Below are 22,558 nucleotides of genomic sequence, written 5' to 3'. Positions count from 1 at the left end.
GCAGGTCCTTGGCCTCCTCCATCGCCAGATCCTGACCACACGATGCCTGGAGGAAGAGTGCCTCATCTTCCGCCTAGGAATCCTCCAACCACACGAGATGAATGTAGATTTCTCCAGCTTCCTCATTTCCCCTCCCCCCACCTTATCTCAGATTCAGCACTGCCCTCTTGACCTGCAATCTTCTTCCCAAACTCTCTGCCCCCACCCTCTCTCCGGCCTATCACCCTCACCCTCACCTCCTTCCACTTATCGTATTCCCTCCCCCTTTCCCTTTATCTCAGCCCGCTTGGCACAGCAGCCTCATTCCCGAAGAAGGACTTATGCCCGAAATGTCGATTCTCCTGCTCCTCGGATGCTGCCTGGCCTGCTGTGTTTTTCCAGCACCATATTTTTCAACTCTGGTCTCCAGCATCTGCAGTCCTCACTTTCTCCTAATTAAAGTGAAGTACTTCTGTGCACACACAGGCTCTGCATACCTCTTTCATTGCCCCACCCAAGCACAAGCCAGGAGGAGGATAGTACACTTGAGATGCAATATATCTAGACAAAGCAGTTTTCTGGATTGATACCTCATCTACCATTTTAAACATTACCCTCTACATGACTGCTGTATAGTAGCAGCACAGAGTACCATATTCAAGATTTATTGTAGTTACTGCCAAAACGCATTTGAGAACACTTTCTAAACTTTTGACCTCTGTGACCTAACAAGCAGCAAACAAATCTGCAATTTCTCCCAAGTAGCTCTCCACCTTATATTGGTTCTGCTTCAGTGTTTCTTGGTCAAAACTCTGGAGCTCCCATCCTAACTCTGTAGGTCTACTGCAAGAGGGCCTCTCAGCACAACTTTATCAAGGGCAATTGGAGATGAGTGATAAATGCTGGCTGAAGAAGTGACAACAAATTGAATTAGAATTAACTGGAGTAAGTGGAACAGTTTTTTTTTTTTGCAACTTCTTCACAACCACGTGTTTATGGTTTGCAATCTATCCTTTGTAGATGTCTGGCAACAGTTTCAGAATGTATGAAGTAGAAGTGGAATTACAGATTATGTTGCTACAGATGTTTTGGCTAGCTTCTGGGTGGTTGGAATAGAAGTGGAAATATTGGTTGAATGTGCAGAGGAGAAAATTGAAGTTAATTCGGGGAAAGTAGTTATTTGGGTGACCTTTTATTTGCTACTTGTCAAGTTTTCCTAAGTGTTTTTGTGGCAGAACTGTGGCACGTGAATGTAGCACTGAAACAGAAAGGCAGCTTCTTGTGCATGATGGGTAGGAATGGCACAGAATGGGCGATAATAGGTGATGTAACATTGAATTAGCACAGCTAACAGGATTGTATTAAAATTGTCTATATGAAGTAAATTTTAAGTGGATATGTTTTGTGTTCCTTGTATTTTTTCACAAGCCATTTGTAGAATTTGTGGGAAATGTTGTACGTGTTTTCAAGGATGAGAAGAAGAGTGCTACTGCTTGTGGTTCTCTTGAAGTAATCCTGCCGCTTGTTACTACAAATTAACCTGCATCATTTCAGCATGACTAGCTATGTGTTTTTATATAACAAGACCAAATTGGTGTGACTGATTTATCTCTTGTCTGTCATCAGAGTTTGTTTTTTTTAAAACAGCTTCTTTGGAAGAAGAAAAGGGTCACAAATAAATTGGGACATTTTATCATTTGTAGAGATTTGAGGAAGATGCTTTCAATCTTGAAAATTTCTCTCAGCCTTTTATTTGGCTCCTGACAACTAAAGAGAAAACTATTGTCACAGTAGTTGCTAAACATATTGCTGTTAGGATTCTGCTGGGAACGATTAAATAGGTTTGTATATCTGGAAATCTATCTCCAGCTGGCTATCATTGAATTCTAGTCAATGACACCTGCCTGGGGGAGATGGGAGATTACCACAAGATCCCTTCAAGGATCAGCATCTATCCTTTTGGTCTCCTTGTGGAATTTGGTGATCACTACTATAGATGGTATCAAAAGCTAAATTATCCAAATAGGAATTTTGCAGTGAGGGATTTTTGAGATTAGTCCTTGACCTGAATCATCATCTGTAACAAAATATTACATGTGTTTTAGAAAATTCTTTTCTTCCTGATTTTTCTAGATAAACACTTTTTAGGTTGAAAGTTTTCTGTTTCTCCTTCCTTGAGTACTTTTCATGGGAACGTATAGTTCAAAACCCAACGGAGCACCTGTATTGGCAGACAGTGAGTTTGTTCCTGTAACTACACACACTGTCACACCATGGCGACTATTTGATTATTCTTGCTTTCAAGCATTTATACAGTGTATGTTTTGACTTTGTGTGCGGACCTTGTGTAGCTCCAATGCCTAGCAATTACCATAAATATTCTGGGCTTTTGAGAGATGTGAAAGCTTCCTATTCTGAATACAACTCAGTCATATATAGTCATAGAGATGTACAGCATGGAAACAGACCATTCAGTCCAGCCTGTCCATGTCAACCATACATCCCAACCCAATCTAGTCCTGCCTGCTAGCACCCAGCCCGTATCCCTCCAAACCCTTCCTATTCATATACCCATCCAGATGCCTCTTAAATGTTGCAATTGTACCAGCCTCCACCACTTCCTCTGGCAGTTCATTCTGTACACGCACTACCCTCTGCATGGAAAAAGTTGCCCCTTAGGTCCCTTTTATATCTTTCCCCTCTCACCCTAAGCCTATGTCCTCTAGCTCTGGACTCATCCACCCCAGGGAAAAGACCTTGTCTATTTATCCTATCCATGCCCCTCATGATTTTATAAACCTCTATAAAGGTCACCCCTCAGCCTCCGATGCTCCAGGGAAAACAGCCCCAGCCTGTTCAGCCTCTCCCTATAGCTCAAATCCTCCAACCCTGGCAACATCCTTGTAAATCTTTTCTGAACCCTTTCAAGTTTCCCAACATCTCTCCAATAGGAAGGAGACCAGAATTGCATGCACTATTCTAACAGTGGCCTAACCAATGTTCTGTACAGCCGCAACATGACCTCCCAACTCCTGTACTCAATACTCTGGCCAATAAAGGAAAGCATACCAAACGCTGCCTTCACTATCCTCTCTACCTGCGACTCCACTTTCAAGGAGCTATGAACCTGCATTCCAAGATCTTTGTTCAGCAACACTCCTCAGGACCTTACCATTAAGTGTATAAGTCCTGCTAAGATTTACTTTTCCAAAATGCAGCACCTCGCATTTATCTGAATTAAACTCCATCTGCCACTTATCAGCCCATTGGCTCATCTGATCAAGATCCTGTTGTAATCTGAGGTAACCTTCTTCGCTGTCCACTACACCTCCAATTTTGGTGTCCTCTGCAAACTTACTAACTATACCTCTTCTGCTCACACCCAAATCATTTATATAAATGACAAAAAGTAGTGGACCAACAACCCTCTGCCTTCTACCTTTGAGCCAGTTCTGTATCCAAATGGCTAGTTCTCTCTATTCCATGAGATCTAACCTTGCTAACCAGTCTCCCATGGGGAACCTTGTCAAACACCTTACTGAAGTCCATATGGTATTCTAACTCAAATTTTATTTCTCCTAAATATATTGACACTGTTGGATTTTATACTCAAAATCACAGCACATCACATCTGAAACTCAAGCTACCTAAGTTTGAAGCTAAATTTGTACCTTAAAATAACTAGTGTTTTCAGAATATTAATAATGCCACCTGTTGATGGTGCGAGTTTCTAGAAAGAAAGTCGTTCTGCTGGGAAACCTTTTTAAAATTCTCCTTTTTGAGTTGTACTATTACACTAAAAATGGTGAATATCCCGTTTTAATGTTGAATCAAAATATGTGTCTACATGCTCATTTTTGACACACAAATAAAACTTTTTACTGTGTAATTAAATATAATTGTATTATAAGTCCATTAAAATAAGAATTTGTCTATTTTGGCATTAAAATAGAACAGCAGTGAACAAGATGCTTATCCATGATTTGTGCCTCTAGATTCCATAATTTCAATGCTGTTGTGTTCAGCTTCCTGTCTTATACCCTGTGTAATCTTGAATCTGATTCAAAACTCTACTGAACCCTGACATGAAACAAGTCCTGTTTGTACATTACTTCTGCACTCACTGACTGTTCACTCAACTCCCAGTTCACGATTGCCTTGATTTCAAAATTATGTCCTTTGTATGCAAATTTCTCCACCGTTTAATACAATCATGGCTGAGTGAACATTTCGGTGCCTTTTACCCACACTATCTCCATTTTTATCATTTTGATAATATAAAAATTATCAACCTCTACTTTAAATATGCTCATAAACGGAGTTTCCACAGCCTTGTGGGGTAGATCATTCCAATAGTTTATCACCCTCTAAATTTTGACTGATCTCAGTCCGAAATGGCATTCCCCTTATTTTTAACTTGTGCCTCCTGATTCTAGTCTCTCCAACCAGGGAAAAATATTACCTGGCAGCTACCTTGTCTATTCCCTTTTAAGTATTTTGTAGATTTCAGTGAGGTCACCCCTCATTCTTCGAAGTTCCTGAAAATACATTGAATTGAATTTATTTTCACGTACTCAAATGAGTACAGTGACAAGTTTACCGTTGCCACATCTTGGGTACAAAGATACCCAGGTACAGATACTTAAGATCAAATTCTTAGGAAACAAAAAAAGGAAAGTAAAGAAATAAACAGTGCAGCATTATAGGCCATAGGGATAAATTAGAAAAAATAGTGAAAAGTTCAGAATGTCAGTCTTTCTGACCCAGTCAAGAGAGAGACCTCTGCTGCCTGCACTGGGCCCACCAGAGTTGAAATTACCCCATTTGAGGCACCATCTCTTTGCCACTGGGCCCACTTCGCTCATGCCGCTGAACCCACACTTGCCCCGCAACTAAGAGTCCCTGGCTTTGCTGTGAGGGTAGGCTGCTGCTGGGCCACGAGTCCTGCTTTGGCTGAAGATGTTGCCTTGTTAGTACCAGCATCTTGAAGGAGTCTGCTGTCACCGGTGCTGCCCATTTGCCCAATCTATTTCCTTTTAGCTGTGCCACCATCCCCAGAACAAGTTTGATGAACCTTCATTGCACTCCCTCTTTAATATCTTTCCTGAGATGAGATGAAAAGTGCACATGGTACTCTAGGTGCAATCGAATCAAGTTCGTTGGTAATCGAAGCAAGGCTTCAATATTCCTGTACTGCGATCCTCTTGCAATTAACGCTAACATTTTATTAACTTTTCTGCTAACTTGCTGCATCTGCATGTTAGGCTTCAGTGACTGATTGATGAGGGCACCCAAGTCCCTTTGTACTTCTACACTTTCCAATCCCTCCCCTCCTCCATTTAAGAAATACTATGGTAAGAAGAATGATGTACAAAGTGGTAAGCCCCTCATTTTTACATGCAATATATACAATTTTCTTGTTAAATGATGTATTGTTTTTGATGCACTGGTTTTACATTCTCAACCTGTTGAGTCTTGTGATCACCCTGACGCATAAATCGTATCTGAGATCTCTCCTGCTCTAATTAGTTTCAGTTTCCATACTCCCGAGCATTTGATATCTTTGGATAAACAAGCTTATCTTGCTAGCAGAATGTTCAGCACTGACTTTTTGAAAAATAATTGTCATCAAATCTCACTTTAAAATTGTGACCCACTTTGTTTTCCCATATAACATTCTCGTGTAGTTGTCTGCATCAAACTGCTCAAGGACTTTGGTTATTTGTACTTCAGCAGTTCGATCATTACACTTTGAACAGAGCCCTAAGTCCAGTATTCTCCTAATCATAGAAACAACTTCAGACACATTCATTGATTCCCGTCAGCTTTTAGTAAAGTGTAACATTGAGAACTTAGATTTTCATGGTATCTAGAGAGAATATTAAGCTTTTATCAAAAAGATTTGTTTATATCAAATTAACCTTTAGATGAATAATATGAAACTCCATTTGTGGAAAGTATATTGCAAGTTATTTAGGAATTGGTAAATGTTGTCTTTGGGGCTACTAGTGAATAATATGTAAATATATGCAGCATTCAGCAAATGAATACAATTTCCAATCATTGTCATGTATTGAGAAATGAAATGAATGGGGCTTTTGGAGTTACAAATTCAGAATATCCAATGCTTAAACCAACAAACCTTAAAAATGGAGACTGTTGTCTTCTGTTGTTTTGCAGTGACCCAAATATGCAAGCAGTGCAACTTTATGCTTCGATAAAGATATCTGAATTTATCTGAGTAAGTGTGTCTCTCCAAAGTTCCTGCAGCGCATGGTTTTGCCAAATTTTTTTCGTTTAAAAACTGTTCCACAACCACGGCCAAACTTTTCTTTTTAGATTAAATATTGTTGATCTGTGTACATTTGAGTGAGACATCAATACTGGTTTGGAAGCAAAATTAACATTTAAACAGATTGGTGTGCAGGAAAACCACAGAGTAGTAGGGAATAGTTTGTCTTATGATAGCTTGCCATGCAGGGTAATCTTTACACTTGTTACAGCTTGTATGACATAGCGTACATTAGCAGTTGTCTGAAAAATATCACTGTGTGCTCTGAAAGAGAGAAATGACAGACCATTGTTATAATCCAGGTGCAATATGGTTTCTTATTTTTGGATACAGTAGGTGGGGGTTGGGAGGTGGGAAAAGAGGCATGTTAAACCACAAATCTCCAGAAATGTAACTGCTGATGAGACAGGTAAAATATTGTAGTGGAAAGAGATTTGACTTTTTTTGGATATCCTATGCGAACATGACCAGGGACAAGGTTTATTGTTAATGACATTCTGTATTGCAACAACCTGCTTAGTTAACTTTTCTGAATATGTTATTGTATGAAGTGAAGAGTAGGATCATTACATAACTGCATAGATAGTTCTATAAAATGCAGTGATCCTCCAATTGGGAATTATTTTAATTGCAAAGCAAAGACAATTTGAATGAGATTAAAATAAAAACAGAAATTGCTGGAGAAACTCAACAGGTCTGACAGCATCCATGGAAAGAAAGCAGAGTTAACGTTTTCAGTCCAGTGAACCTCCTTCAAAACAATGAGATTAAACCTTGCTTAGGGGACTGTCTAGATATATTTACTATTAAAGATTCTTAATATTGCTTGAGCTGAATTTTTTAATGCTTATGTAATTTTGTCTTTTCCTGTAGAAAATTTCAAACTTGATGGTCAAGAGTGTTCTTGTACATAGGCAACCCCAAATTTAAACCATGGTTAGAGACATATATATATATTTTGTAATATACACAGAAGATTATGGGTTCAAGCCCTACTTCTTGAGACTTGAGCATCCAATTTTGGGCATGCTGTACTGTTCGTGCAAATGGCACCTTAAATCAAGGACCCTTCTCCTTTCACATCAATGCAAAAGATCCTGATGCTATTTTGTTTTGAAGAGCGGGGCAATTCTCCCAGTGTCCTAGACAACAATTCAAATTCTTCAAAGCAAATGATCACTATATTCAACACCGTAAGCATAATGTTAACAATCAAAGCATAAGCTCCTGTAGTTTTCACTTTTTACCCTGCTTCTGCCCAATTTTCACTACTACTTTTTGCTCCCCCTAATTTTTGGGGGGATTATCACAATGCTGGTTGATTAACAAGGCATACAGCATTTTTTTATTTTTTTTGAGGGCTTCTTTTGAGATCCTCACTTGTGAGCTCCCTATCAGCAAGCACAGGAGAGAAGAAGCCTATGACAAGAAGAGCAACTTTCATACAATTCGCCACTTCACATCTTCCAATTACTCAAACCCAAACCTAATCAGTTGCTTAATTTCCAATTCCAAACTTGGATCATCTGCCACCACTGACCCCAGGTACTTGAAACTACTCCTTTTTTCCAAGTTTTCACCCATATTCTTTACACTGTCACTCTGATCCTCTTCTGTATGTTCAAACTGACAGTCCATACATTGGATCTTTGATCTACTGATCTTTGTGCCACTGTCTTCCAGTGCTTTGTTTCAGTGTTCCAGATACTTACCATGTTCTCATTATCGTGGATTTCATTATTTGGTAATAAAGCTAGCAGTACAGTATTCCAGGTATTTCATATAATTCAGGATAATTCTGACATTATCAAAATTGTTCAACATATTCTTTGGAGAGATCCCTACTTGTGTAAATTGTGTGTTGATCTTTTCATTCTCTAGATATTTGATGCTCAATTTGTTGCCCAAATGCGAGAAGCTAAAGTAAGATGCTATAGATTAGGATTATTCTCACTTGATCCTTTAACTGAGGAAGCCAATCTTAACAAGCTCCAGATATAGTAAAATACTGGGCTACATAAAATCTGGAGATGGCATGATTTGGAAATACAATGACCAACTCAAAGGTTGTCAGGTTGCTTCTTTTATGAATTATCTGGAATTACAGTCCAATCCATATTCTTTTTGAGTGACCATTGTTACTGACAATGATCAATGAAATATTTATCTTAAATATCAGATCTCTGGCTAAATGCAGAAGCTGATTCATTGCCACCAACATTAAAAGCTTTTTCTTAATTTTGGCCCGCATGCTATCCTATACAAGTAGGTCTAGTGAGTCACCTTTTTAAAAAAAAGTTAACTGATACAGTTTTTGATCCTGACCATATCATTGGAAGCAAGTCCTAAGTAAAATGCAGACATAGTTCACTCAGTATTTCGGAGGGCATTAGAGAGTATTTTTGAGCCCTTAGTGATGCAATTAAATTGTTTTTAAGTCACATGATTTAAAGTGCTTTAGTTTTCTAAAACTAGATAGTTTTTCAGAAGATGTAGAGCAAACTCTTTGATTAATTTTAAGCTTCTCTGATTCAAGTTCGGTTGGTATAAGTCTGCATTTGAATAGAGACAGGATTGTTCTAAGACGACTAATTTGTGATCACCTAAGCATTTTGACTTAATCCTGGTTCAGAAATTCTGTGCATTCATTGAAAATTTGGAATGTTATCCATGAGGAGAGTTTTGAAAAAGCAGGCCTTATATAGGAGACATGTATAGAAGAAAATATTACTAAGGATACCTTAAAATCCAGATTTGTTAATTAATTTGAATTCTGCCAGGTGTCATGGTACAGACAGTTAGTCAAGACTTCAAGAACACAATCCATTATCATTGCCACTACACCACCATTCGCTTAACATTTGTAGGTGGTATATATGCTCTGATATTTCATAGAGCATATATATTTACAAAGAAAATACTTAGAACAATGTAGAATTGTAAAATAGCACTTAGAAATGCAAACAGTTTACCACAATGCTACTCCCTCGTTACAATGTAATCCACAACCTCCAACTAATGTTCTGGGGACATGAGTACAAATCCCACCATGACAGATAATGAAATTTGAATTCAATCAAAAAGATATCTGGAATTTAAAAAGCTACACACAATTGTGGTTTACCAACTTCTTTTGGGGAAGGAAGTCTGCCAAAACGTGATTTTAGACTCTCAGCCTTGCGATTGACTCTTGTCTGACTTCTGAAATGGCCTAGAAAGCCACTCAGTTGTAGTAAACTGCTGTAAAATTTCAACAAAACAATGAAAGAAGATGGACCAATTGGCATAAACCTAGACACCAGAAATGACGACAGCAAAGTTCTCCTTGCGAACATCTGGGGACTAGTGCCAAAATGGAGAGAGCTGTTTCCCAGACAAGTCAAGAAACAGCCAAAGATGGTCATACTTGTAGAATCGTACCTTACGGGAGTTGTCCCAGATGTCACCATTTCCAGGTGTGTCCTGTCCCACTAGCACCTATGACAGAATCTGTAGAAATGCAGTCCTTGTAGAGAAAAACTCACATTTTCGTAATGTGCATGCCTTCTCTGTTGTGTGGCACAGTCACTCTGCTAAATGCGAAAGACTTGAATAGATTTAGCAACTCAAAATTGGGTATCCATGAGGTGCTGTCAGCCATCAGCGGCTGAATTGCATTCAACCACTATCTGTAACTTCAAGACGTGGCATATCTACCATTTATGCCAGGAGATCAGCTCTGGTTCAATGGAGAATGCAGGAGGGCATGCCAAGAGCAGCATCAGGCATATGTAAAAATGAGGTGTTAACCTAGTGAAACCACAAAACTTCTGTGCCAAATAGCAGAAGCAGCATGCAAAAGATGGGGGCGAAGTGATCCCACACCAATCAGATTTAAGCTCTGCAGTCCTACCATATTCAACTGTGAATGATGGTGGCCAGTTGAAGAACTCACTAGAGGAGGATGCTCCACTAATCATGATGAGGGAACCCAGCACCTCAGTTTGGATTACGCCAGGGCCCCTCAACTCATAACCTCATTGCAGCCTTGGTTCAAACATGGTCAAAAGTCAAAGCAAGCAACTGTCCTTGACAGCATGGCAACCTTTTGACTAAGTGTATCAAAGAACCCTGGCAAAACTGGAGTCAATGTGAGCCAGTTGGAAAACCTCCGTGGTTGGAGTCATACCTCGCACAAAGGAGAAGATGGGTTGTGTTTGTTGGAGGTTAGTCATCTACATTCCAAGATATCTCTGCAGGAGTTCCTCAGGTTGGTGTCCTAGGCCCAACCTCCTTCAGCTGCCTCATTATGACCTTCCCTCCACCATAACATCAGAAGTGGAGATAATTGTTGATAGCGAAATTTGAGAAGACTTGTAGCTCATGTTGAGGTTCTTGATGTAGGTTTGCTCGCTGAGCTGGAAGGTTCGTTTTCAGATGTTTCGTCACCATACTAGTTAACATCATCAGTGAGCCTCTGGATGAAGCACTGGTGGTATGGCCCACTTTCTATTTGTTTGTTTCCTTGGGTTGGTGATGTCATTTCCTGTGGTGACATCATTTCATGTGGTGATGTCATTTTCTATTCTTTTCTCATGGGGTGATAAATGGGGTCACCCATTTGTCGATATGTTTGTTGATAGAGTTCTGGTTGAAATGCCATGCTTCTAGGAATTCTCGTGCGTGTCTCTGTTTGGCTTGTCCTATGATGGGTGTGTTGTCCCAGTCGAAGTGGTATCCTTCCTCATCTGTATGTAAGGATACCAGTGAGAGTGGGTTTTTGTGGCTAGTTGATGTTCATGTATCCTGGTGGCTAGTTTTTAGCCTGTTTGTTCAATGTAGAGTTTGTTACAGTTACAACAAGCAAAAATAATGTAATTTACAAAATACCTTTCAAGAGGGTCGGTGTGGACTTGTTGGGCCAAAGAGCCTGTTTCCACACTGTAAGTAATCTAATCTAATCTAATCTAACTTTCTGTCTGAAGTTTTCTATACAACCATTAGCAGTTTTGGGTGTAACGCGCTTCAAGTCAACTACATATCACCTGGAAACACAGACCACTGAACTGCCTTTTTAATTTTTCCTTCCACCCATAATTACTTCCAGTATGCATTGTCTGAATTACTATCTTATTCACAACGCTCATTTTGAGTGACCACAGTTTGTTTTCATGTATATGTCTGTTTGGGTGGGGGAAGAGAGCAAGTTTGCATGAGGGGTAGATTTATATGCCAACGATTCATAATAATTGTTTCTCTGCAGCTAGAGTCAATCTACTTTAAATAGCAATTCGTAAGTACTGTACAGAAACCAGTCTGTGCTTTGTCAACCTAAATCTGAAAAAGTCAAGCAAAAATAGTGAATTCTGCATACTACTTAATCTTTAACTTTTGCAATGCTTCTGGGAATAGCAGGACTTGGTTTCTAGTGCACTACCCCAGAAAGTCCTAACACTGCAGATAAACCACTTCAGTATCTGAAGAATTGTGAATGTTGCTGAACATTGTACAATCAACAAATATGTGGATGCCGGTTTGCTCACTGAGCTGGAAGATTTGTTTCGAGATGTTTCATCACCATACTAAGTAACATCAGTAGTGAGCCTCCAACTGAAGCACTGGCAGTATGGCCTGCTTTCTATTTGTGTATTTAGGTTTCCTTGGGTTGGTGATGTCATTTCCTGTTCGTTTTCACAGGGGCTGGTAAACAGGGTCCAAGTCGATGTGCTTGTTGATAAAGTTCTGGTTGGAATGCCATGCTTCTAGGAATTCTCGTGCGTGTCTGTTTGGCTTGTCCTAGAATGGATGTGTTGTCCCAGTTGAAGTGGTGTCCTTCCTCTTATGTATGTAAGGATACTAGTGAGAGTGAATGTCTTTTTGTGGCTAGTTGATGTTCATGTATCCTGGTAGCTAGTTATCTGCCTGTTTGTCCAGTGTTGTGTTATTTCAAACAATTTCTCCTCAACTCAAAGTCAGCAGTTAACACTTCTGCACAGCTATTCACTTTTATGCTTGAACAGAAGGTACCTAGAATCAAATAAAATCCAAATTGAAACCTCTCAAGGTTATGAGGATATTATTAGTTTTTTAAGAAATAGAGAATTTTGATTTGTTCTCGAGCATACAAGAATAAGAACCGGAAGTCTTTCTGGTTGAAGTCATACTTGGCACATAAGATGGTTGTGGCTGTTGGAGGTCAGTCATCTCCCCTCCAGAACATCACTGCAGGAGTTCCTCAGGCTAATGTCCTAGGCCCAACCATCTTCAGCTACATCTGCAATGACCTCCCCTCCATCATAAGATCAGAAGTAGGGATTTTTGCCAATGATTGCACAAAGGTTAAGCACTATTCGCAACTCCTCAGATACTGAAGCAGTCCATGTTCAAGTACATCAAGATCTGGACAATATCAAGTTTTGCGCTGAGATGTGGCAAATAACATTTGCACTGTTCAAATGCCTGTCAGTGACTATCTCCAGTCAGATGATTTGACCACTGCCCCTTGAAAAGTTTCCCCCACTATCGACATCCTGGGGTTACCATTGGCCAGAAACAGAACTTGACTCACCATATAAACATAGTGGTTACAAGAGCAGGGCAGAGGCTAGGAATTCTGTGTCAAGTAACACTCCTGACTCCCTAAAGCCTGTCCATCTACAAGGCACAAGTCAGGAGTGACATGGAATACTCCACATTTGCCTAGATGGGTGCCCAGTAGCACTCAAGAAGCTTCACACCATCCAGGACAAAGTAACCCACTTGATTGGCACCATATCCACAAGCATGCACTCCTTGCACCACAAGCAGTGCGTACTATCTACAAAATGCGCTGCAGAAATTCACCAAAGATCCTTAGGCGCACCCTCCTAACCCATGGTCACTTGCATCTAGAAGGACAAGGGCAGCAGTTACATGTGAACACGATCCCCTGTAAGTTCCCCTCCAAGTTGCACACGATCCTGACTTGGAAATATATCACAGTTTCTTTACTATTGCTGAGTCACAATCTTGGAATAGCCTCCCTGAGGGCTTTGTGGGTCAATCTACGGCATATGGACTGCAGTGGTTCAAAAAGGCAGCTCACCACCACGTTCTCAAGGGCAGTTAGGTACGGGCAATAAATACTGGCCAGCCAGTGATGGATTAGTGGTGCTGGAAGAGCACAGCAGTTCAGGCATGTCCATGTCCGTGTCCCACGAATAAATAAAACCAAAGTCTAATCAGGTATTCTCTTGTGCTGGTCATGCACCCTTGGATGTATAATTCCAGGATCTCTCCACTATGGAAAAACAATTTGAACCTTGATCCAAAAGGGATTACTACTACAGTCCCAGATATGCCATAAACTCATTTGATATCTATTCAGGAAACGGTGGGTATGTTTTACATAGGAAACTTAAAGACGGTATTTTTAACACGAAAGGATTGTTTCTTAAAACTTAGAGAAATCAACTGTGTGAGAAAGCAATGAAGTGAGGACAATGGTCATAAAGATCACAGGAAAGAAATCCAAGATACTGGCAAATTTCAGGCAGTATTTAACAGAATAACTTTGGAAATTCACCATTTAAATTTAGGATCATGCAGTAATTATTTTGTTTGAAAAATGGCACTCTTCTTGTATTTTTCTTCCATCCTGACCCTACTGTCCAACACCCCCCCAAAATATTGTCCTTTTTTTTGTGAACGAGGGCAACTCTAACCCTGCAGTACAGCTACCAACAAAATTATCTGCTCCAATTAAATTCACTGAAGTAAACTGAAATGCCAGACACACACAATCATTTATAAAATGACCACTCCCTTCCCCAGGCCATCTGCTAGATGAAAGGGTGGATATGTATCTACAGCCAGGCCCCTGCCACATTAGCTATCAAGTCACATGGAAAGGCTGCAGGTAGCAACGTGATCTTGAATTGTCTTAGAATCGTGGAGTAGAATCCCTACAGCACACTTGGAGGACATTTAGCCCATCAAGTCTGCACTGAACCTGCGAAGGGCAATTCACTCTATCCCCATAACCCTTGCATTTACCATAGCTAACCCACTTAACCTGAATAACCCTGGACCCAACAGGGCAATTTAGCATGGCCAATCCATCTAACCTGCACATCTTTGGACTGTGGGAGGAAACCAAAGCACCCTGTGGAAACCTGTGCAAACTCCACACAGGCAGTCACCTGAGGATGGAATCGAACCAGAGTCCTGGTACTGTGCAGCAACAGTGCTAACCATTGAGCCACCATACTGCCATTAACACATCAGCAAGATTGCACCTTTCTTGGTGGCAACTACAAGCATCCCTGAGGAAAATCCTACCCAAAATGAAAAGTTTCTTAAGAGGTTTGTACTTTATTCATTCACGTTGCAAGTTCCTTTCACAATAATTGCTTCTTACTCTCCTGAACTTGGATGACACGAGGAAAGCTTTCATATGCACATTACGTATATATGTTAATATGGGAAACTTGAAAAATATTATAAATGTGTTTAAATCATTGAACACACCTTTGATCCTCAAGTGTGGAAATCATTAAAATAGGATTGTGAACAAATTCACAAAGCCTTTTGAAAGGAACCTAATTTCTGCAAAAATGCAAAAGCCTTTGCAATACCCTTTCCTGGAAGTGCTTCACTGTTGTACACAACAGTTTCTACTTAGCTGTAACCAGTAATAGCTAATCTAAGCTCTCTCCACCAATGCTACCAAACCTGCTGCTAGTATTTTCAATGTTTCTATTCTTATTTTAGAAGGACTTCATGTCCGCATTTGTTCAACATTTGGCGGGTTCCCATTTATGTGAGCAACAACTGATTTTCTAGATTACAGCTTACAAACTTTGGTAAATTATTTGTTACTTATGCGTGTCACGTTGAAGAGTTTGCACGTTCTCCCTGTGTCTGCGTGGGTTTCCTCCGGGTGCTCCAGTTTCCTCCCACAGTCCAAGGATGTGCAGGTTAGGTGAATTGACCATGCTAAATTGCCCGTAGTGTTAGGTAAGGGGTAAATGTAGGGGTATGGGTGGGTTGCGCTTCGGTGGGGCGGTGTGGACATGTTGGGCCGAAGGGCCTGTTTCCTCAATGTAAGTAATCTAATCTAATCTAAATTCTAGTTGTGACTTAACTTGCTACCAATGATCAGTTTGCACAGAATTGTGGGTGAATTAAGGAAGGTTAGACAGTAGAACTTGGTAACTTAAAAGTTCTGAAGAAGGGTCACCGGACTTGAAAGGTTAACTCTCTCTTCGTGCCACAGATTCTGCCAGACCTGCTGAGTTTCTTCAACAATTTCTGTTTTTGTGTGTTGCAAATCTCCAGCATCTGCAGTTCTTTGTCTTTGTTTGACTTATGAATACTTAGCCCTGATGTGTCCATTTTATATTTGTAGGAGATCGTGAGGACTGCAGATGCTAGAGAAGTCAGAGTCGATAAAGTGTGGCACTGGTTAAAGCACAGTAGGTCAGGCAGGATCTGAGGAGCAAGAGAGTCGACAATTCAGCGTAAGACTTGATGAAGGGTTACGCACGAATCGTCGACTCTCTTGCTCCTCAGACCCTGCCTGACCTGTTGTGCTTTATCCAGTGCCATTTTATATTTTATGCGATGGAAAAACATTTGTTTTTTAATTGTGAGAACCTAAGGAAAGAAGTATACATACGCGATCACAACATCTAATAGGGTTTTGCAAATAGGAACAGAGGTATGACATTCGCCCTTGAGCTTGTTCTGTATTCATTAAGATCATGCCTCATCCTTGCCCCCATTCCAAGAATAATATTCCCTCATATTGTATGAGGTCACTAAAAGCTAGTGCGCAGCTACAAAAAGAAATTAAAAAGCCAAATGAAATGTCAAGAGTTTTTATTTCAACAGTGCGGGAATACAAAAGGGTGAGAGTTGTGCTTCAGTTGTACAGTCTTGGTCAGATCCCATCTAGAGTACTGTGTTCAGTGTTGGTAGTGCATCTCAGGAGGGATATATTGGTCTTGGAGAGGATACAGTATAGATTCTCCAAAATGATACTGCAACTTGCTGGATGACACAAAAATAAGTGGAAAGGCAAGTGAAGGGGATCACAAGAAGAGTCTACAGAGAGATATAGACCAGTTAAGTCATACCCTTTGGCAGAGAGAATCTTAAGATTTGAATTTGGTTTCAACGGAGAAAGCTGTAGCATTCAGGGGTTTTGGGATCCACATGCATGAATCACAGAAAGCTAGTATCTAAGTTCAGCAGGTAATCGAGAAGGCAAATGAAATGTTCACGTTTAAATGGAGAGCGGTTTTGCTCAAACTATGCAAGGTACTAGTCAGATCTCATCTGGAATATTGTGAATAGTTTTGGTCCCCCTTATTTAAGGAGAGAAATGCTGACATTGGATGCAGTCCGGAGAAGGTTTATTAGGCTGATACCAAGTGTGGAGGGCAAGGTTGAGTAGGTTGGGCTTGTATTCTTAGGGATTTAAAAGAAGGAGTGGCAACCTGATAGAAGCATATAAAATTCTTAGGGGGCTTGACAGGGTGAAGGAGGAAATGTTGCTTTCCACTGTGGGAAAGTGCAGGACCAGAGGCAAAATCTCAGAGTGAGGGGTCGCTCAGTTAGGACAGAGATAAGAAGAAATTTAATTCTGAGAGGGTAGTGAATCTGTAGAATTCTTTACTGTAGAGGGTTGTAGCAGCTGGGTTGTTAAGTCTATTTGAGACTGAGATAAACAGTTTTAAATCAGTAAGGGAATCGAGGGTTATAGGGAAAAGGCAGGAAATTGGAGTTGAGGATTATCGGATCAGCCATGATCTAATTAGTGGCAGAGCAGACTCAATGGGCCAAATGGCCAAAGTCTACCTCGGCATCTTAAGGTAAGTTGCATGAATCTGGCTTTTATTCCATGGGAAAATGATAGCTTGAGATACAGAGAAACTATATACTCTGATGTGCCAATCAGAACAAGAGGGCACACTGTTGAAATTGGGCCTGCTTTATTTAAGAGTGAAAGCAGGAAGCTCTTTTCACAAAAGATTGCAGAAATCAGGAACTGACTCTCTCAAAAGACTGAGAACTGGATCAGTTGAAATTTTGAGGAATTTGAGATATTCAATTTTTGCTCATAATCAGAGGTACTAATAAACTATGATCTAACTGAATGGCAAAACAGGTTAATTGAGCTAAATGGCCAGTTCCTTTTACAGTGTTTATGCAACACCACAGAACAGGTAGTGTGTTGTTTGCCCTGTTGCTAGGTGGATGCTTCTAATTCTAAGATATGGGTGTGTTATTTTAGCATTGTCTCTAAACAGCTGGGGAATTTTGATAACAGGATAAAGGTCTCTGACAAAAGTTCGTTTCTGTTTGCTATATTTGAAAAGGGCGCGGTGACTATTGAAAACGTACATCAGAGCATTCTTTGTAGACGTCACAGATCAAGTTTTGAGAGGTACTGATATTTCACAAAATCATGATTATCAGTCGATTGGCCAAGCCAAGCTCTTTCACAGACTCTGATTTTGGGAAAGAGACCGCAATCATTGAGTTTCCACGCCACAGCATAGTATTGTATTTTGAAATGAAATGGTTGGTCATGGATTCTCTCTTTTCTCTAGCCAACTTTAACTTCTCCCCTTCCTTCCCTATGGAATTCTGTGTTATTAGGATTTCAAGCTAGGAAACTCTTTTTAGGAAAATATTTGTTGTGATGGTAGGTGGAAATGCCTCGTAAGATATAAAATTTTCATTTGAAATGGATTTTAATCTTTATGCTACCGCCATGTAGTGGATAGCAGAAATTACTTAGAAAGTAAATAGGCTGTCTGTTCTTGACGTTGTCAGAGTATGCTAGGAAAAGACTAGTTGAATGAAAGTGTGGTTGAGTAAGCCTATGACGCTAGTAATTTGTAATCCAAGCATAACCTTATTGTGGTAACACTAATTAGGAATGTTCAATTGTTAGATGATTTTATGATGTAATACTGACTAGAAAGGCCATTTGGATGTTCATCTTTGGATCAGATTGGATTTGTCTGTCTGTCTCTACACAACCTTTTATTTTAAGAGCTGTCAAAGCCCTGGAGTTTGTGGAAAATGTGCAATAACGTGTATTACAAATGCCAGTATCTTTGCTTGTAGTTCAAAGGGAGGATCAAAATTCTAAAGCACAAAGCAATGAATAATCAAACATTTATGGCCGGAATGATGAGCCCATACAATGCTTTTCCTTGGGCACAAAGGGATGCAATATCCTTGTTGGCAATGTGACAGTAGTCTTAAGTGCAAGTATTTGAGGCAGGCCAAACAGGAACTAAAGTGCATAGCTATAATGTGAAATTTGAAACACATCCAGAATCTGTTCTGAAGTGTTTACAGCATGCAGAGTTGCCATACTGAACATTCATAGAACTGTTCAGAATGACTTCTTTTTCTGGAACTAACAGAAATATAGACAACAGCATCTTCAGAAAACTAAGTTTTGGTTGTGCAGATTTTGGCAATAAATAAGCCCTTTGAATTTAATCCTTTTGTATTTAGTGTTTTTTTTTTAATTCTTGATATTTGTCCATGCTCCTCCCACAAGATATTTCCATTAGAGGCTTCTTTTTGCTGTAAAGTTGGTGGAAGGCTGTGTACGTTCAATAACTTGTCATCCTCGTTGCGTTATTTGATTGGATAACGTTTGGTATAAATTATGAGAACTACTCTTTTTTTTTTCTGTCTATTTTCTGTTAACTCTAAATATGCAGTAGTTCAAATCTGTCTAGGAAATTGAGAGTTCAGCGCCATGATATTATTCAGTGTGGGGGGGAACAAAAGTGGTTTTATTTTTTTTTGTTACTAAAATTATTTGAACCATCTTTGGTCATTCATATAAAACAATTCCCAAAACCACCACCTTTCAAAGCCTCTTTTTTTTTTTTTCCTCCCCCCTACAAGAGGCTCCAGGTCTTTTGGTTTGGCTAGTTTTTCAGGAAGTCTGTTCCATTATCCTGTTCATGAAGATTAATTTCTTGGGATCAATTCTAAATGTTTTTATTTTATTGGTTTGCTATTTAATTTGAAATTTATTTTCTTATTGTGTGTAGCACTCAGATCAGATCCCTTTTCTCAGACACAAAAACTCAAGTTTCCACAGTCTTCTCCTATAACTTACTGAATATATGATGCAGCATGCATGTTTTCTGCATACTTGTTGGCTGTGACAGTAGAAAGTTTTGTTTCCTGACTCTGCAGGCTTATTTCAAAGTTAAAAAATCACACAAGACCAGGTTATAGTCCGATGGGTTTATTTGGAAGTAGAAGCTTTCAGAGTGCTGCTCCTTCAGGTAGCTAGTGGAGCACAATCATAGAGCACAGAATTTATGGTAAAAGATCAAAGTATCATACAACTGATGCGATAGATTGAACAAACCTAGACTGCTGTTAAGTCTTTAATCTCTTAGAATGGGGATGTAGGTTTTGATTGATAAATATGTAAATCCCAGAGCTCCTTTCAAATCACAAGCCTGAGATAACTTAAGGCTTTATTTTAAAAAGAATTGACATCTCAGCTCAGACAATGCGTTTAAAGGTGTACGATTAGAGTATGTCTGTATATCAACCTTGAGTCAGACTGGTTCTATTTCCAAACTAGGAATTTATAAAATGTCAATGGACTGACTGCCTACAGATTGTGTGCTTTTTGAACAAAATAGAATGTATCTGTAAATGTAAATTGTCCCGATAGACTTACATGTGCCTGTGAGAGGGTGTGCGCATGAGTGTGTGTCTGATGGGTTGTGTGTGTATGTGTGTGTAGTGTACACTACACACTCATACACCGGCTCTGTCTTGCTCTCATGTGCGCACACACACACACACGTGCCCTCTCACACTCTGTCACACTCATGCACACACTTTATCAAGAACGCCCAAACGCCCACACACTCCCTGGCCACCCACACAGACACACACGCACACGCTCTTGCTCTCTCTCTGATTCAGACGGACTCTAACCGCACATCTTTAATGTATTCTCTTAGCTGAGATGTCACCTTTCTTTTATAAAACCTTAAGTTATCTCTGGATTGTGACTTGAAAGAAGCTCTGGGATTTGCATATTAATCAATCGAAACCTACATCGCCATTCTAAGTATTTAAAGACTTAACAGCAATTTAGGTTTGTTCAATACATTGCATCACTTGTATGTGACTTTGATCTTTTACTGTAAATTCTGTGTCCTATGATCCTGCCCCACTAGCTACCTGATGAAGGAGCAGCGCTCTGAAAGCTTGTACTTCCAAATAAACTTGTTGGACTTTAACCTGGTTGTGATTTTTAACTTTGTCCATCCCAGTCCAACACCAGCACGTGTCTTATTTCAAACCAGTGTTCTGTTCAAATGAAGTGTTGCTGGAGACCTGTAACTGTGGTGGTTTTGTACATTTTCTTGGGGGTTAAACAGCTTTTGTTGAATAAGTCTTCATCTGGTGCAGGGGTTAACATTTCATACAGTGAATTGTTTGATTATTAGGTATGTTTCGAATAATTCGTGCATTTGAAGAGTAGCTGCCACCACAAGGTGGAGCAATAAGGGCGTAAGCACAGGAACGCTGCGTTGTACAACGTCACGACTGAGTGACCGAACAGCGTGCTGTTAATGTTTTGTGTTAGTCAAGCGTGAGTGTGATGCAACCAGTATGCATTTTCTTTTCGGCAATGTGGTAGGACTCATCCTGTTAGTAATAAATTGAATTTAAAATAACTAAATTGTACCGATCATTGGTTGAACTTTGGTAATTGCTTTTAAAAACTAATTTCTGAAATAAAGGTGGGGCAGTCTGCACGTACACTGGCACTGACGTAACTGCGCACAGAGCATGATGACCTCAGTGTATTCGTAGATAAATACTGAAGCTTGCTGCGCTGGGTGCGTGTGTCATGGCAGTTTTATCCGCATCTTTGCCGTTTTGATTAATTATTCCCTTTTACAATTTCTGCATGCGAAATCGTCTTGGTTGAGTTCTTGGGGATCTTTCTATTCCACGCAGAATAACAGCGAACACACTAGAAGTTGTGGCGGCGTGCGGTTTCGGAATTTTGTGAAGTTAGTCTAGAGAAAGGTTACACAGTACAGTTGTTACAAATGTAAATTATGGGTATGAATAATACGCACCTCTTCTAAAATGCCTACCTTTACTAGGAATCGTTATTTTTACATTTCTATCTTTTTCTGATTGGCATCCAGAGAACAACTGAGTGTTTTTCATCTTGTTAAAAATTTTCCCTCTCTTGTGTAGCAATTTAGCGCATTTTGGCTAACAGTAAGGACTGTGAGTTTCAGCACATAATACATTACTTTGCAACAGAGCATAGAATTTAAAAATAACTTCCTTGAAATAATCTTTCTACTGGACCATGTCCAAATTGCATTCAGTATTGAACTCTTCCTAAGCAATTTCCTGCAGACTTCAAATAGCCAGATAATGTTTTCCAGAAGAGAAATGTGCCTTCAGGGTCAACTATTTGACAAATGGAGTGGGAAAACTTGCATATGGGTCCAATGTTATGTAACCATGATTATGTGCGTTGATATTTATACCCTGTAGAGGATCAGATTCATATAGAGTTTCCTAGTTTCTGTGTTTGTACATAATCCAGTAATTTTCAATCTTATGTTATCAAATATTTGTCTAGCGCCTTTTTAAAGGAAGAAATTACTGTAGCATTGAATGAATGGCAGTATTTTGCACACATTAATTACTCTCTTAAACTGAAATACTTCAAATTATTCAGAGACTTGACAAATAAAATAAACCTTCATAAATTTGAGTCCCGAGTCCTGAATGCACGTCTCTGCAAAACAACCCCTTGGCAGCCAACATGCATTCAATTAAATTGTGCACATTATCCAACTGTTGTTAATATCATTGAGTTATACAAGGTTAAAGTAACCTTTTGTCATGCTGAAATCAAAATTTCTTTTGAGGTGCATCCAGAAGATATTTACTCTTCAATGGTGTCTGTATACTTTGGGGGTCATCAGAACCAAACCTTTTTGATTTTTCATATTTAACACTTGCTTCACCCAATTCCCAAATTTTTACTAATTCAAGCATATGTATTTACTGGCATAGATTTTTTTTGTTTCTGTTTTGAAATCTTTTTGATACACTTTTTTTGTGGATTACTTTCAGTGATGTTGCTCTTCCCTTAGTAGTTGTCTGACCACATTACATGCTAAGAGTAAAAAAAGAGATGAGTTATTCCTTGGAGATACAAACAGTTAGATTTTTAGAAAATATTTCATACATTTCTGCCTCCAATATTCTTGAAGATGAGTA

At 39.5% G+C, this 22,558-nt stretch overlaps 1 protein-coding gene across 9 annotated transcripts in view; it reads left to right on the top strand.

Moving 5' to 3' along the window:
- LOC122543340 (spermatogenesis-associated serine-rich protein 2-like) overlaps positions 1 to 22,558 on the top strand; it is a 138,664-nt gene that overhangs the window by 22,753 nt on the left and 93,353 nt on the right. The window contains exon 1 of one of the 9 annotated variants that reach the window (XM_043681887.1): positions 21,122 to 21,144. The exons of 6 other annotated variants lie outside the window; for them this stretch is intronic. Coding sequence is in view for 1 of the 3 variants with exons in the window: in XM_043681886.1 (XP_043537821.1) it covers positions 21,370 to 21,373 (4 nt within the window). In the remaining 2 variants the exon portion in view is untranslated. 2 more of the 9 variants (XM_043681888.1, XM_043681886.1) reach the window with 2 other exon arrangements.

This window comes from Chiloscyllium plagiosum, chromosome 43 (genome assembly GCF_004010195.1).
Source record: "Chiloscyllium plagiosum isolate BGI_BamShark_2017 chromosome 43, ASM401019v2, whole genome shotgun sequence".
Taxonomy (NCBI): domain Eukaryota; kingdom Metazoa; phylum Chordata; class Chondrichthyes; order Orectolobiformes; family Hemiscylliidae; genus Chiloscyllium; species Chiloscyllium plagiosum.
The sequence above is the reverse complement of the archived record's forward strand: the minus strand, read 5'-3'. Positions and strand labels throughout refer to the sequence as shown.